The 15,947-nt window shown below is 36.5% G+C and overlaps 1 protein-coding gene across 7 annotated transcripts in view; it reads right to left on the reverse strand.

Moving 5' to 3' along the window:
- KLF12 (KLF transcription factor 12) overlaps positions 1-15,947 on the reverse strand; it is a 529,300-nt gene that overhangs the window by 223,101 nt on the left and 290,252 nt on the right. For all 7 annotated transcript variants that reach the window (XM_019652141.1, XM_019652137.1, XM_019652140.1 and 4 more), the window contains one exon: positions 12,439-12,528. In XM_019652141.1, the coding sequence (XP_019507686.1) occupies positions 12,439-12,528 (90 nt within the window). The remainder of the gene's footprint in view (positions 1-12,438; positions 12,529-15,947) is intronic.

The following is a 15,947-nucleotide window of genomic DNA, read 5'->3' on the forward strand; positions in this document are numbered from 1 at the left end:
AGAGGTCGGCGGGTGTCTGAATTGTGGGTGGAGGAGGATGGAGTTGAAGAAGAAAGTGCATTACTAATGGGAAAGACGGAGGGCAGAATTATCGACTTCATAGCTTTGCCCAGGGCAGGCCCCCAGGGAAAGGATTTGTCTGCCTGCTATATTTCCCTTGGGTACTATCTGTAATTACTATCACAGCTCATTGATTTTCAATTCTTTCTATTAATACATTTATTGGCCATTCTGACATTATTAAAATCAGTCCAACTCTGCTTCTTCAGTGGAGGATATCTCTTTCCTAAAATATAAGTTTTGCAAGTGCAGATATTTTTTTTTTCCTGCTTTAAAAAAAAAGGTCTTCTCATATGAGCAATAACATAGATTCTGCATGTGTTTTTCTTTGAAGCCAGGTAGCAACATGCAAAGACTTCACTACAGATCAAAAGATCTCAAACAGTGGGTCATCAGAGAATATTAAATGATAAGCAAATTTTTATGTCTAAGATAATTCTACCAATTTACCATCTATGTTGGCTCCTGCTCCACCGTAGGGGAGGTAATAATGAGGTTCCGTTAAAGGGTAATGCAAGTGGCATTTTTATAATGCCTTTTCTTCTCTGCTGATAAAGTCATTAAAGTAACTAAGCTTTTACACAGATGTATATTAAATCTTTGTTAAATTAAACATAGTGGTTTGCTGAGGAATAAAAAAAGTGAGGTTTGTTGTTCTTTTTCCCCCCTAAAGCTACTCATTTTAATATTAACTGCCTGTCTTAAATAAGCATTCAATAGCACGTGTCACATTCAGCTACAAAACTTACACCTGTCTATTTCTTTATTAAGCCTAAGAATTGGCTGTTTCTAAAACAGCACCTGTCTCAAAATCAAATTCTACAACTGGCTCTCCCAATAAACAGCATCTGAATTAATCACTCTTTATTGAGCCCTGCCTATCTATAAACTCCTTGTGCGGGGATGATGAAGAATAACGAGAAATATAAAGCTCTTAAGGAAGTTACAATAGAATTGGCTTAGTGGTGCTCGTCAGTTCTTTGTGGTACAGAAATGTCCTCAATGCCTTATTATTTCTGCCTTGCTCCGAATGTCCTGCAGACTGGTTTGCAAAAGTTCCTACAAGCTACCTTCAGGGAAAAAGACCATTATGCTCTTTTGCCCTCCCTCTAAAGTTAGGGATCTCAGAGGTGTCTCCGGTCTGACCAGGACTGATATTTTCTGTTGGGAAGCCACGGAGAACACACTTGAACCTACACCTGTCTGCTATCCATACCTATTATAACCTTCGCAGCTACATGGCTGTGGGAAAGAAACATTGGGCTCTCTCCTCCAGTGAACATGGAGGAGTCTTTGACCATGCAATTAATTACTGACAGTGTGCAGCACTTAACATTGGCAAAACATCCCATCTCTTTCTCGCTCTCTGCCACCCTATTACCACTAGTCTCTATTCACCAGCCCAAGGATCAGAAGAGNAATGGAATCATATGAAACAGCATAATTTTGGAGTGTCATTAATGTTAAACAAACAAACAAACAAAAAAACACCTTAGAAAAGTACATTCTTTATCTTACTTGTAAAGAATAAGATTGCCCTATTTAGCACATATAGGTTTTAGGACGGAATAATCTCAGTCGTCATCATCATGGCTTTATTGGAAAATATATAATTAGTTATGACAAGAACAATGCAATGAAATTGAAGTTTCAGAGCTGGAAACAGAATTGATCATGGGAACTATGAGTCATCTGAACACCAATGTTCATTTATAATGGCTGAGAAGCACATATTTCTTTACTAAGAAAACCTTCTGACAATATTTCCTAAAGATAAAACAAAAGACTGACCAGTGGATCACAGACAGATTCATTTTTCCATAGGCCACAAACACAACTACTCAGCAAGACATTAAATCGATCAAACTTGCCACCAGGTTGAATGTGCCTTGGTACCAAAGTATACATTTTTCTCAGTAATGACTCTGATGTAGTAAAGCAGAAAAAAAAAAGAAAAAAGCCACTGTTGACGTCTTTATGTTGTTACATATTTATGAGATTCTGTGTTCTCAAAATACTATGACAGAGAAACATTTTCTAGAAGGTGAATCTAGAATGTGGTTGTCAGCTATGCTCAATTTGTTGATTTCTGAAACTGACAGACATACAGTAGAATAAACATTTGCCCAAGTGACAACCAGGAAATATTGTTGCAGTTTTGCTTATTGTAAAATAATTAAAAACATTATATATTAAAATAAACACATATCTTATGAGGTAGTAACTTTTAAAAATCCTATGCAATTAAGATAAAAGAGGGATTCCAAGAGTTCATACTTACTGCAGGCTAATGTGGGCAATGGCCCCTCGACCCTTAGAGGTGTATTTGCATTTATTGGAGTTCTGAACTAAAACTTTTCATAAGATCTGCTTAAATCCCTCTTAAACATTAAAATGATATCATTTGATATCAGATGATTTCCAATGTGATCACTAGTTACAATAACTCTCAAAATTGAGTGACGGTCTATCACTGTTGCAATAATGAAAAGGTTTTGATTCAGAATGGACTCCAGTTCTGTCCTTGTTACTTACTGGTGGTGAGATCTTGGACATACAATATCTCTGCAATTTTAGTCACTAATGGGGATAATATTACACGACTCAAGAGTATACTAAGGTACAAAAGCATTTAGGACTGCTATGTCCTCTTAATGAACGGACCGTCCCCCATACCACTAGGAAATGTTCCATTTTATCTCTTTTTCTGAAGTCTATTTTGTCTAATAATATACAGGAACCCCAATTTTGTTTGTGTTGTTCTTCAGTGTATACATGATTCATCCTTTTCTAACCTTTTACTTTTTGTTTGTTTAAAATAATGTTTATTACAGATTTATTATATTCCAGTTAGAAAATATTCTGAACTACTTAACAGCTCTTCAAAGTAATATGATCGTGTCTTTTACCTTCTTCTTGATAGCTTTTTCCTATCTATTTAAACTTTTTATCGGACATAAAAATTCCAGTTTCTGATCCGGATAAAGATAGGCCTTGTGCATAGGCAATCAATAGGAATGGGATGCTAAACACAATCTCACCTTTCATACAACACTTGCTCCCGAGTCAGAAGAAGGGTGTTGTCAAAGCCAACATTCATCAAAGAAGTGTCCATCGTAAGTAAAAGTAGCGTCATTTACTGGCACATGGTTGCTGATATAACAAGCAGGTTTTTTAAGAAGTTACCTCCCATTTGAATGATCTGAAGCAATTTCTGCTAATGTTCTCCTTTATCCATTCAGCTTAGTAACCCATACTAGCTCTCCTGTACAGTTATAAATCACCAGTGTCCTGTTTTTTTTTTTTTTAACTATGGTAATGAACACATAATATAAAATTTCCCCTTCACCATTTTATATGTGCAGCTCAGTAAGGTTAACTCTATCCACATGGTTGTGGAACAGGTCTCTAGAACTATTTCATCTTGCAAACCTCTAACTCTTATCCACATCAAAGAACTCCCCATTTCCCCCTCCATCCAACCCTCAACAATACCCATTATATTTTCTGTTTCATGATTTTGACTACTCTTGATTCTATCCTTTTACTTTTAACCTATCTGTAGCTTTATATTTAAAGAGATTTTCTTATAGATAGCATACAGTTGGGTCTTGTTTTTATTTCCATTCTGACAATCTGTTTTTTAAATGTAGTGCTTAAACCACTTGCATTTCTCATAATTACCAACATACTGTGTTTAAATGTACCATCTTGCTATGTTTTCTATTTCTCCTATCTGTTCTTTGTTCATTTTTCCTCTTTTCCTGAATTCCTTTAGATCATACTGAGAATTTTTAAAAATGTTTCCAGTTCATTTCCACCACTGGTTTACTAACTACACCTGGTTATTTTATTTTGTGTGTGTGTGGCTGCTCCAAAATTTATATTATATACCTTTAACTTAATACAGTCTACCTTCAAATAATACCATATCACTTCACATATACAACAGTATGTCTTCCATTCTCTGGTCTCTGTGTTTTTATTCAATTTATGTTATAAACTCCATAATGTAGGTTATTATGTTTGCTTTGAGCAAATTTTTAAAAAATGATTCTTAAAATTTTATATTTGCCTAGATATTTACCATTCCTGTGTAGATGCAAACTTTTACCTATCAATACTATCCTTTTTCTTCTACCTAAGGAAGTTAGTTCTTTTTTCGAACCTGAAGGTCTCTCGATACCGAGACTGGTTTTTGTTCCTCTGCATGTCAGGTATACTGCCCGCTTCTTCTCCCGCTGCTTTTGAGACTACTCTTCATTACTCGTTTTCATCAGTTTGATTACAATATACTTTGATGTGGTTTCTGCTGCTTGGGGCTCAATGAACGAACATCTTGGATTTGTGAGTTTATAGTTTTCCTCACATTTGGATAATGTTTAGCCATTATTTCTTCAAATGCTTTTTCTGACACCTTCTGAGAGTCCAATTGTACATGTAACTAGACAACTGGAGATTTTTCCACAGGTAGCTGAGGCTATGTTCATTTTCTCAGTCTTTTTTTCCCTATATCTGATCAACCTGACCAATTTTGATCAAATACCAGGTATTGTGACTTTTACTTTACTGAGGGCGAGATCTTGTCTCCTTTAGGGTTGGGTTTGGTTCTAGCACAATTAAGTAACTTGCCAATCAGTTTGATCCTTTCAAGGCTTGGTCCCCAGGTCTGTCCTGGCAAGGGCCAGACCAGACTATTGGAACTAATTCAGCCCCATGGCTAAGCTCTGACTTTTCTAAGACCTCTACCAAATGCCCCACATAGAAAGAGGTCTCTAAGTTATGGTTTGTGTGGACTTCATGGGAGCTCTAAGGATTGTTCAGCTTATTGAATTCCTTGTTCTTTCCTTGCATTCCTCCACACACATGCGATCATTACTCAGCCAAACCCTTAAGGGGTCCTCTCTAAGGATCTCCAGAGCCCTTTCTTTGTACAACTCCTTCCTCTTTGCTACTGTTCCCTTAAAAATAAGTTGCCTTGACCTTTCCAAATTCCAATCCCTGCTTGCTGAACTCAGCTTTACTGCTAGGACCAGTTTGACTTCTCCCTCCCTGCTTTGCCTCCAGGCCACAGACTGAGGCAGTCACTCGGTTCATCTCCTCTTTTGCCCTGCTCCCAAGGATTAGCTTCATTAACTAACTGCCTTTTGTCCAATATGTAAAGAACAGTCCATATAATTTGTCTGCTTTTCTAGTTGTTTATGATGGGGCATCAATTCCCATATCAGTTAACCCCTTGTGGCCAGAAGCAAAAGTCCGCTAAGGATTAAATAAGATATTCTTCTGAGGGATTTTATAAACTGTGAATCAGTATGCAAATATTAGCCCAAGAAAACATATCTTGATAGAGAAATATATGCCTCATTGTTCAGATTTTTATTATTATTATTATTCTACCACAAAAACTAGTAAATGAAGGAGAACACGATCATGCATAAACTGACATATTCTGGAATGGTTAATTTCCCCCAAATCAAAATTCCCAAATTACTCAGGGCATGAAATTTTTTTTAAGAAGTGTTCCTTCTTACAAAGCACTGACCCTATAAAAATGCAAATACACAACTCTTGGAAAGGACAGCCTTTTTACATTCTCCTCAGTTAATGAGACTGCAGTTAACACTGGTCATCTCTTGGTACAGTGAACCATTACAGCACAGAGGTCGGCGGGTGTCTGAATTGTGGGTGGAGGAGGATGGAGTTGAAGAAGAAAGTACATTACTAATGGGAAAGACGGAGGGCAGAATTATCGACTTCATAGCTTTGCCCAGGGCAGGCCCCCAGGGAAAGGATTTGTCTGCCTGCTATATTTCCCTNATTTTATGAGATGAGTTTATTATTTGTTTGAATTCCTTCTCTCCTTTCTGCACATCCAAACTCTCCCACAAACACAAAGATTCCAGAAAGGAACTATGAATTTGCTCATTTGTTCAAGCTACAGGGCCTTAAAAAATAAAATTGTAAGGATTTCAATATTAATATAACCATTCAGGGGTGATGTCTAGACCTACTCTTAGACATGGCCAGTGAGAATCTACCAAGTTAGCCTCAAGAATCTCCAAAGAACGAAACTATAATTACCCAAATGGACATTGTGACTTAACTTTCAACAAGAAACTGGAAGACAGAGTTTTCATTCTTGACTCCACATCATATTTGCAGGATGGCATTTTATACTTTGTTTTTCTTCACAGAAACCAAGACTGACTCCTCTATCAAGAACAAAGTATTTCACAATATGAACGGAAATATAAACCTGTCTATATTTTATTAATTTTATTAGGAAAGTTATCTTTTAGGTAACATAACGTTCAACACATCCTTGTGGTAACAATACATCTTTGTGGAACTGCAGGAGTCAGTTCCATCTGGTTGCAGTGGACCAAAAGAACATATTAAAATCACCACGTGTTATGCAAATAAATTGTAGCAATGCCCTTGATAAAGAAGAGGAGCAAGAGTGCTCTCTCAAAAAAAAAAAAATGTGAGGGGTAGTAGATCTCTAGAACATCTGACTACCAATTCATAGGAATAAAGAAAAAAATGTTTTTAGAAGAGAACATGCTTCCTGGACAGTCAATCACAAATTCTCTTCCATTAGTACGCCTAGTCTATACAGAGGTGTCTGGGTACCCACTAGCTGCATACGGCTATCAAGCAGCTGAACTGAGATGAGCCCCAATTTAGACGGATTTTCTATGTAAAATACACACTGGATTTTGAAGACTTAATGTGAAAAAGAGAATGTAGAACATCCCATTAAATGGTAATTGATTCATGTTGAAATAATATTTTGGTTATACTGGGTTAAATAAAATGTTATTAAAGATAATGTTATTGTTTTCTTAATTTTTAATATGTCTACTAGAAAATGTAACACTACGCATATGGATTTCATCCCATGTCTATTGGACAAAGTTGTTCTATGCTATCATTTCAGTGGACTTCAACCAGAACTGGTACCATGATCCTTCCTCCAGCTTCTCCTCAATCTTTTGGGGAATTTGGGAGCTAGGGGAAGTGAGAAGTTCTAAATGTCATAAAGTTGGAGGACTGCAACCGGTCTTTAGTGCCGAGGGGCCAAGGATGCTAAAAGTTCTCAGTGCAGGAGTCAGTCCCACAAAATGAAGAACTGCCCTATCCCCAATCTCAGTTGTGTATCCACTGAAAAACACGCAGGTGATATCATCAGCCAGCCAGACTTCAGCAACTCATTGCTGGGACTCAGCTTTGTATTTTCAGCCCTGATCTTTCTCTGAAGACCCAGAAATACATTTCAAATGACTAGCTGACATCTCTAAGTAAACATTCCAGGGGCCTGGCACAATTTACAAATCCAACCCAAATTCAGTATCTCTGACCTCCACACCCCCTGAAAAAAAAAAAAAAGAAAAGAAAGAAAGAAAGGAAGAAAAGAAGAACGTTCTGCTCTACTTCAGAAATCGTTCCTCAAGGAATGATATATCATCATCAACCCTGTTTCTCGGGCCAGAAAGAAACCTTTCCTTTGCTAACTCACCTGAAATGTGTTATGGAATCCTTAGCCAATCACAGCCAGCGTTTCTTCTCAAGTCCCATTATTCTGTCCCGTAAATGATAGTCCTGTTACTATGCTGCTGCCAGAGACATCGTGGGACAGAGGGCAACTGTTCCCCTAACTAGGTCCAAGACTTGACTAACTTAACCTTAACCAGTCAGAAGGAAAACCTCCTTGATCTTTGATACCAGATAAAATTTAAGGTCATAAGGAAGCCTTAGAAAATCTGACTCCATTTTAAGCAAGAAGAGTCTTAAAGGAAAAATCCTAAATTAAGTCTNTTAACTTGAGGATGTCCAAATCTGATAACAGACATATAAAGTCAAATTCGGAAAACACAAGTTTGGTTGAAATAGGGCAAAAAAAACACCCTATATAAATGAGTCATTTTAGTAGCTACATATTCAAGACAAGAATTAACTCTGCTTTGACTAACACTGTCTCTAGGGTTTACGTTTTACAGACTTTCATGGTTATCAAAACTTAAAAAAAAATAGAATAGATATTTGCCAAAGTACAAGTTTAAGAGTCCTGTACATTAACATATTCATTGGTCATTTCCCTTTATGAAAATCATGTGGATAGTACTAAAAAAAATCCAGAACACTGAATGGAATTCATAAAGAAATAATATCACTGGTGCTCTGTGCCTAGAGAGAAGAAAGATTACTATCAGGTGTTAAGTCATTTATTTTCTGTAGGAAACCAAGGAAATGACTATTGTCCTATATTTCCACCTTTCTTGGTCTATAATGATGTCAAGTGGCTTGTTATCAAATCCAAAATGGATTATCTTATTAAAACATGGGCTGTTGAATGTTTGTCTCCTGCACAGCCTGAAGAACAAGTACTGAAGAGTTGGGAATAAGTAAAAGAATTTTGAGAAAAAATAAAAATCCAAGTTAATTTTTTTTTTTAATTGTGAATATTCTAATGAAAACAAAAAAGAGAAAGATTGATGTTAAGATTCTCCTCCATGGCCTGAAAAATATGTACACTACTAAATAGTTAAACTAAGTTTTGTCTTTTTCTCCAAGAATCTCTATTCACTCTCTTCTTATTTTATAATTTAAACATTTAGTTAAGATTTTGTACCAAATATAACACTATATTCCTTGAAAACCCTGGGCATGATATTGGTTTTTAATGTATGTTTCAAAACAGTAATGGTAGAAAAAAATGAACTTTACAGTTTATTTCATCCAAGAAGTAGTGTCAAAGCATATAAAAGCATTATGTGTTTTTTATGTTGTCAAAAATTCTGACAAAAGTAATTGCTATTAAAAGATTCTATATTAAAAGATTCTGTCAACAATTGTCTGGCCACCCATGTCAGGCACATCTCAAAATGGCCACGAGTTTCCTCTATCTTTCTCCCCCACCCCCCAACACTCTGTATCCTGGGGATGCAGTGAAGAAAGAAATTCCTAGTTGGCTGCCCAATGGCCAAATGCACAGGCTCAACCCAAAGTGTGATCTGTCAGTTTACAAGTATATCCACCTCTCACTGTGACTTTTCGAAATTCCTCAAATGATGTATTTTGTCATAATAATTAATTTTCATGTACATTCAATTCCTATACTAATTTGACATTTTTATTGGCAGTGCTATTATGTATTTACTTTTATTTTATCCCAATACCATCTCCAAACATTTTACCTGCTTTACCTTTTACCTTTTTAAGGCATTCTATCTTCCATGTCTACACTTTTTCTGTACGCTTTCATAATTGTATAGAAGTTTAAGTTAGAATATTGCCCAGACATGGGCCCAATAAACAGACTTCCTGGGTTAGATTCAACAACCTACTTGGTGTACAAGCTTCTATGGTTTCAGTTTTCTTATCTGTAAAATGTAGAAAACTTTCTACTTCACAGAACTGTTTTAAGGATTCAATGAGATAATACATATAAAGTGCTTTCGTGTCCATAGTCAATATTAAATAATTTAAATTAGTAGTAGTAATGGCAATACTATTTCAGCCATTCTTCCCAAACTTATTTTTAAGACTGGATGTCCTAATCTGATTTTTGTCTGACTTTGCAGAATCCACCTAGTTTTATGTGTCAGACTCTCTATATGACCTATTATATAACTAGAATGGAAATGGCAGTTGTATTAAAAATACTGATGATGGAAGATTGATCTACAAAATTAACATATAGAGAGGGTGCCAAAAAAAAGGTGCATACATTTTAAGGAAGGAAAAAAAAACTGTATTAAAATTGTAACACTCAATATATACTGATAACAAAGGATGAATACAAGTTACATTTGACTTCTGCAATTACAAGAGGTGCTCAGGGTGGTTACCATCAGCCTCCAGACACTTCTGATTATGACAAACTATTGCTTGAGCAACGCTGACCAAAGTGTTCACTTGTATACATTTTTTTGATACCCATCCCCAGTATTTCTCATAATAAATGGCAAAAATGAACTACTTTATCTGTTTGGAACTGTAAGGATGCACACCAGTTACACAGGGACACAACTTGTGTCTCCACAGATATCCTAAGGAGGACATTTAATATTCTCTGACTACTAGACACAACCAGGAAATGTCTGATAGCCCTTCCNTCCATTAAACACTGCTGGCTGCTTCTCTTGAAGTTTTACAGCAAAACAGAATGAAATATTTCTGTTACATATTTAAGAAGTACACAAAAAAACTGGGAAAAGAATAAAACCAAATTCCTACTTCCCTCTAACATATACAATATAAATTAGGGTTAATATACCAACATCAGCTCCATTCACAAGGAGGGAGATTGATTTTAATGTACAGGCACTAATTAAAACCTATGAACCCACAATTTTTCCTGTCTCTATTTGAGGACAGGAAAATACTGTCTATAAATAATGTGATATGAGGTTCTTATTCACACTGTAAAACCTCTGGGAATATTGGCATTTGCTTTTTGTGCACCTAAATGTTTCATTCAAACCTTATCTTAAAACTGAAAAATGACAGTAAAGGGGAAAAAGTATTTAGAGATCATTAAAGATTCCCAGGCCTGGTGACAACAACACATTATCGTGACTTTGACTACTGGACCAGACAGTATTTTCTGACTTTTTTTGTTCTTTTTTGCCTCCTCCAACATGCATGACTTGAGTATACTTACTGATATTCAAGTTGAAGAACATATGTATTGTGAAATTTAAAAAAATTGGGAAATATACCATGCTTTTTCACCTTTCCATCAGCAGTGGAAAAAAAAAAGGTTATCCTCTCTGAATGAGATGTTATGGTCTGTATCATTTGTTAAAATTAAACATGGACTGTGCAGAAATGTATTCTATTAAACTAATACTAATGAATTTAGATTAAAAAAAAAAGTACTCCAAAGAAAAAAAACAAGGGCTTGATTATATTAAACAAACAAAAAAGAAGGTAAGAACTACTGAGTTTGGAGGACATAAAGTTTATCTTGATGAATCAGGCTAGAAAATAACGGGGAAAACATAACTTTCACTTAAGGTTTGTCTACACTGACCAAATAATATTAATAACTGCTGCATAGTCTTTTCTTCCATGATGCTCTACTGCCTAAGTCTTGGGTTGAATCTATGCAAGTCAGCTAGTATGCCGTGCATAGAACTGTGGAGTTGTGTTGTGGGTTGACACAGTCCACAGAGTTAATTTCAGATATATGACAATCAACACTGAACACAGAGGTAAAATGATATCCTCTACATGGCAAAGGTCTGTTTCAGACCTAGGCTTATACTGAAGAAGAGAAATATATACTGAGATGCCACACACCCTGTGCCATATTGCTCAGGAATGAGGAAGTTATTGGAGAAGCCCTCTACACACTACCATCCAGATCTATGCTCTCGCGTGTCCTCATCAGAAATCTTTTTTGGTACGACAGTCTCCTAACCCCTTAAATGAGATCCCCGATGACTGCATGCACTCTGATCTTTATAACAGTGAAATTTTATTTAAATTTTCTTTTGATTGTTCAATGACAAAATAGTGTGAATGGTTTAGTTCTGATTTTTTGAATAAGGTATAACTAATAAGATTAAATATTTATGTCATTTATGTCCTTTTTTCGGTCATCTATACTGCCATCACGGTGGTGGGTTAGTAAGAGAGGTAGGCAGCGTGCACTGAGCTCCATGAGCAATGCTTGCTTTCTTAAATACAAAACATGGTCAGCTAATGCCGCAAGCAATCACACTGCCCTTATTATGATTTTAACCAGTGAAGCTGTAAATGTTAACAATTATAAAATTTCCAACATCTTTTGCAAAAAAATCTAGCTGTGCTCATAAACCTTTTTGTTTTCTAACCATAAATTATGTCGTCAATTTGACTACACGCTGTTAAATAAGCTTTCTTTTGCTTTTATGTGCTTTTCAAACTCACTGACCTCAATTTCATCAACTGTCCCCTCTCCTCATGGAATAAAAAAGGAGAAATACAAATGTCAGCAGAGAAATCCACCCAACAAAGGGTGTCATTCCCGTATCTGGGCTCTGTGGTTTCCTAAGAGAGAACAAAGCTTTCTGACATTGAGGTTATATTCCTCTTATTTTTTTAATACTTCCTCTTTGCTTTAGATTTTTATTCGCTTTTCAAAACAGGCACCAATTTAAATAAAGTCATATGGTTCTTATAAAGTTACTGTACCTTCCTAATTTCAGAAAGTGATTTTTTTCCAAGTTAGTAATATTTGAGGTTGCAAATGAGTGAGAATCAACCACAGTCTGAGACGATATTTTACTCAAGAGAGAAAATCTGTTCTGCCAACATCAGGATGCTCTGGAAATGATTGCCAGGATTATAAAGAGAAGGGGCTGGGACGTCGCAGCAACTTCTGCTTACCTCTTGTTCAGATTCCAAAAGCTCTGTTTTGACTCTAACTGCCGGCATCCCATTAAGCATTAACATTCTGCTCTCAAAGGTGTTGAAATTCTGAGAATAAAAAAGAGACAGAGGGAAATTCAGCTTGAAAGCATTCAAAAGAGGACATCTGGCAGAGTCTTCCTTCATTGTGGTACATTTAGTACTGCTAACCTAATTTTTTAACAATGAAGTATAATTAATTGAGAATATCAACATAACCAATTATCTCCTCATTCTGAACTTTCATTTGAAATAATGGCCAAGAAGTTGAATTAATCAGTCTGCATCTCTGACCTCCGGGTTGGAGGTCAAACTGTAATAAACTGGAGTAAGGAAACCTTCCATTAATTTATATAGGGCTGGAATAATTCATCACACTTTTGTAACAGTGTAGGGAAATATAAGGCACGTTTCTCTCTTCCTTAGTTCTGGAGGTTGTACTGAATACAGAAATCCATAAAGGAGAAAATAGATAAAAATGATTCATATACTCACTTATTATTGTCAAAGTCTAAATAATTTTAAAAACAGGAGAATATAATTCTAGACACACTGAATTTTGGTATCATGTAATTCTGATCAAATGAAAATTTTTACATATCAACCTCAAACACCTACCTTAAAAACAACTCACATAAGTCTTAGATTAAGAGTGAATTCTTAAGCTGAAGTCACAACCAAAGAATAAATAACAATTTTATTTTGTTCCAGTATACGTTTGGCTCAATTAGACATCTCTTGAAAGGAAAACCTTATTTCTAGTGGGCCTCAATATAATTTCAAACTACACTTATAAAAAGATTAAGTCAAGGTTATTTTCTACTAATTGTCACTGCTTTGGGGATTTTCTGAAGTCAATAACCTATGAAGGGAGTCAGAAAGCCATACATCAGTGTTTCCTTAAGGCCAAAATCAAGCTCGTGCTTTAAAACATGTTTAGAATGCCAGCTTTACCCTCATTTACTGACAAAACTGAGAAACTGAAATGACTACATTTGACTGAGTTTTTAGAATGGCTCCTTTGCTCAATTATAGAGAAACCATAAGACACTAAAGGGGTCTTATCAAAAGAAAGAGATTTGTTTCTAAATATTTTGCCCACCTGATGACAAAGGTTAATGTCATTTCTAAACCTTCAGGATTTTCGCCTTTCCTACAGTAGTTGCTTTTCTACCAAATAAACAGTTAAATAAAAACAACTTCCGGGCCGGCCGAGTGGCGCGATGGTTAACAGCTGGCTTNGTTAAACAAGTTGTCTGGTACCCACCACCCAGCTTCGATATTGAGGGAATCATGACCAATCTTATTTCTATGCCTATCCATTCTTCCCTCCATTTTATTTTGCAGCAAATCCAAGACCTTTAATCATTCCATTTGTAAATGTATCAATAAGTATCCTCAAAGTGCATAAACTTCAGGATGCTAAAAAATTGTGGCCAAATACCAGCACCACACCTAAATATGTCATTTTTATGTTAACTTAGTAATTGATTTCTGGCTTCATCATTTTTCACAAGATAAACTCTAATCAGAATTTGAAACATTTTTCCAGATGTGCTTAAATAAAAATTCAAATAATAAATAAGAGTTCCATTTTTGAGATTTGACATCAATGTTAAAATCTCTGCTAAATACCTTATGAGATTTGCAGCAATAGAAACTGAAGCAATGGAGCCCTTTTTATTCTTGTTTTTCTTCATAAGAAGAACATGTATTCAGCACCCACCATACGCAGAAAGCTCTTCTGAGACTGGGTAGTTCATTTCACTTTTAGGTGGAGAAATAAGCAGATGAAGACCAAATGTGACACACACTGCTGGCACCTGGCTGAGCAAGCATCTGAACTCAGGCCTGTCTCTCTTTAATGTCTACACATTTATACTTCTACACACAGGAAGCTTATTGTAGCAGGATTATTAAACTTGTAATTAGAAGTGCTTTCTCTCATTCCTTGCCCATTATCAGAACCACAGAATGTCAGCTTGAACCTAGGAAGAAGGCCTCATCTCCAACATTCCCACTGTACAGATGAGGCCCTAGAGGTCTGAAGATACGAAGTGACTTTCCAAAGCCAGTAAGCTGCAGGGCCGGGAATGAAATGACATTCTTGTCTTTGAAGCAGCATCCTTTCTCTGCATACTGCCTTATCTCTGGATGTAATCGTTCCAGTGCTCTGCCACCTGCTTTAGTCCTTTGCTTAATAACATGTTAGAACATCTAAAGGCTGACAGCATTTGGGAAGCTCTTGTAACTGCAGGACATAAGCACCAAAGGTCACAGACAAAGTCATTGCCATACTCCTTGCTGTGCCCCTGAAGTATACCACAAGAACACATGCCCTTCCCACGGACTGCTAAGCAGCATGGGCTGTACTACTGACAAGCCTGAGGAAAACTGAAGTCGCATTTCAGGCGACTGCAGTGACAATCTACTTAGATATCACAAAACTATGGATGGAAGAAATCAGAGAATGCCATACGCGAGGAAGGCACACAGAGCTGGTGTCAGTATGCCACCGTATCTATCCAGGTCACATGGGTACAGGATGAAGACCTCTACCTCCAATGAGAACGGTTATTCCCAGTACTTTCAATTTTTATGTTCACAACAACCCTGTGAGATAGATAGAGCAGGTTTATAATTAGCAATTGACTGGTTCCATATTTTTCACCATGCCAGCTATAATTCCTGGATAAGTTGAATGAAGCAATTATTTACTGAGCACTTACCACGTGCCAGGAACTACCAGAAAAAAAGTAAGACATAGTTCTTGCCCTCTAAGCACTAATAATCTGATTGAAGAAACATGACCATGTACACAGAGTGGCTAACCTAGGCCTATTTCACAGTCTTTCTGGAAGCTCTGAAATACACGCATCAGGTCCTGAATTCCCTGGAGGGGTGGGAGAGGGGGTTGGGGGGGCACACAGAGGCCTGCTGACAGCAGAAGACCTAAGGGACTACTTATAGGAAGGAGAGAGCAAACATATGCCTTCACAGTGCACTGAAGCATGAGGTCCATGTCAAGTAGCATACGGGTATCTTACACGCTGTGGTAGCCTGAAAGGCAGACCAACTTTTCGTCCCCCAAAGACTGGAGGTTAATGTCTGTGTCTCATGAACAGAGTCTGAAAACTAGGTTTTGCAGAGTGATAACAGAGTCCAACCAACTGGAGGCTTTCTCATTCATTGTTGTGACGCATAGATGCATTTCTATAACTTTCATTCACTGTAACTACCATGTTTCATGTTTTTCAAAAGCCAGTGATCTTACATGTGATTATTTTAATTTCACCACTATTGTTTACATTTTCTTATGACAAATCAAACTTCAAACAGCCTTAACAGTAAATGAGGAAACAGTGCTGTAACGTTGAAGTAAAAAAAAAAATCTTCAGAATTCTAGCACTCGTTATCTAAAAATAGTTCTGAGATTCTGAAATTATATAGTATATCACCCATCCCATTATCTCCAATGAAAAACTCTA

The sequence above is a fragment of the Hipposideros armiger genome, unplaced genomic scaffold (genome assembly GCF_001890085.2).
Source record: "Hipposideros armiger isolate ML-2016 unplaced genomic scaffold, ASM189008v1 scaffold_174, whole genome shotgun sequence".
NCBI classification, from domain to species: Eukaryota; Metazoa; Chordata; class Mammalia; order Chiroptera; family Hipposideridae; genus Hipposideros; species Hipposideros armiger.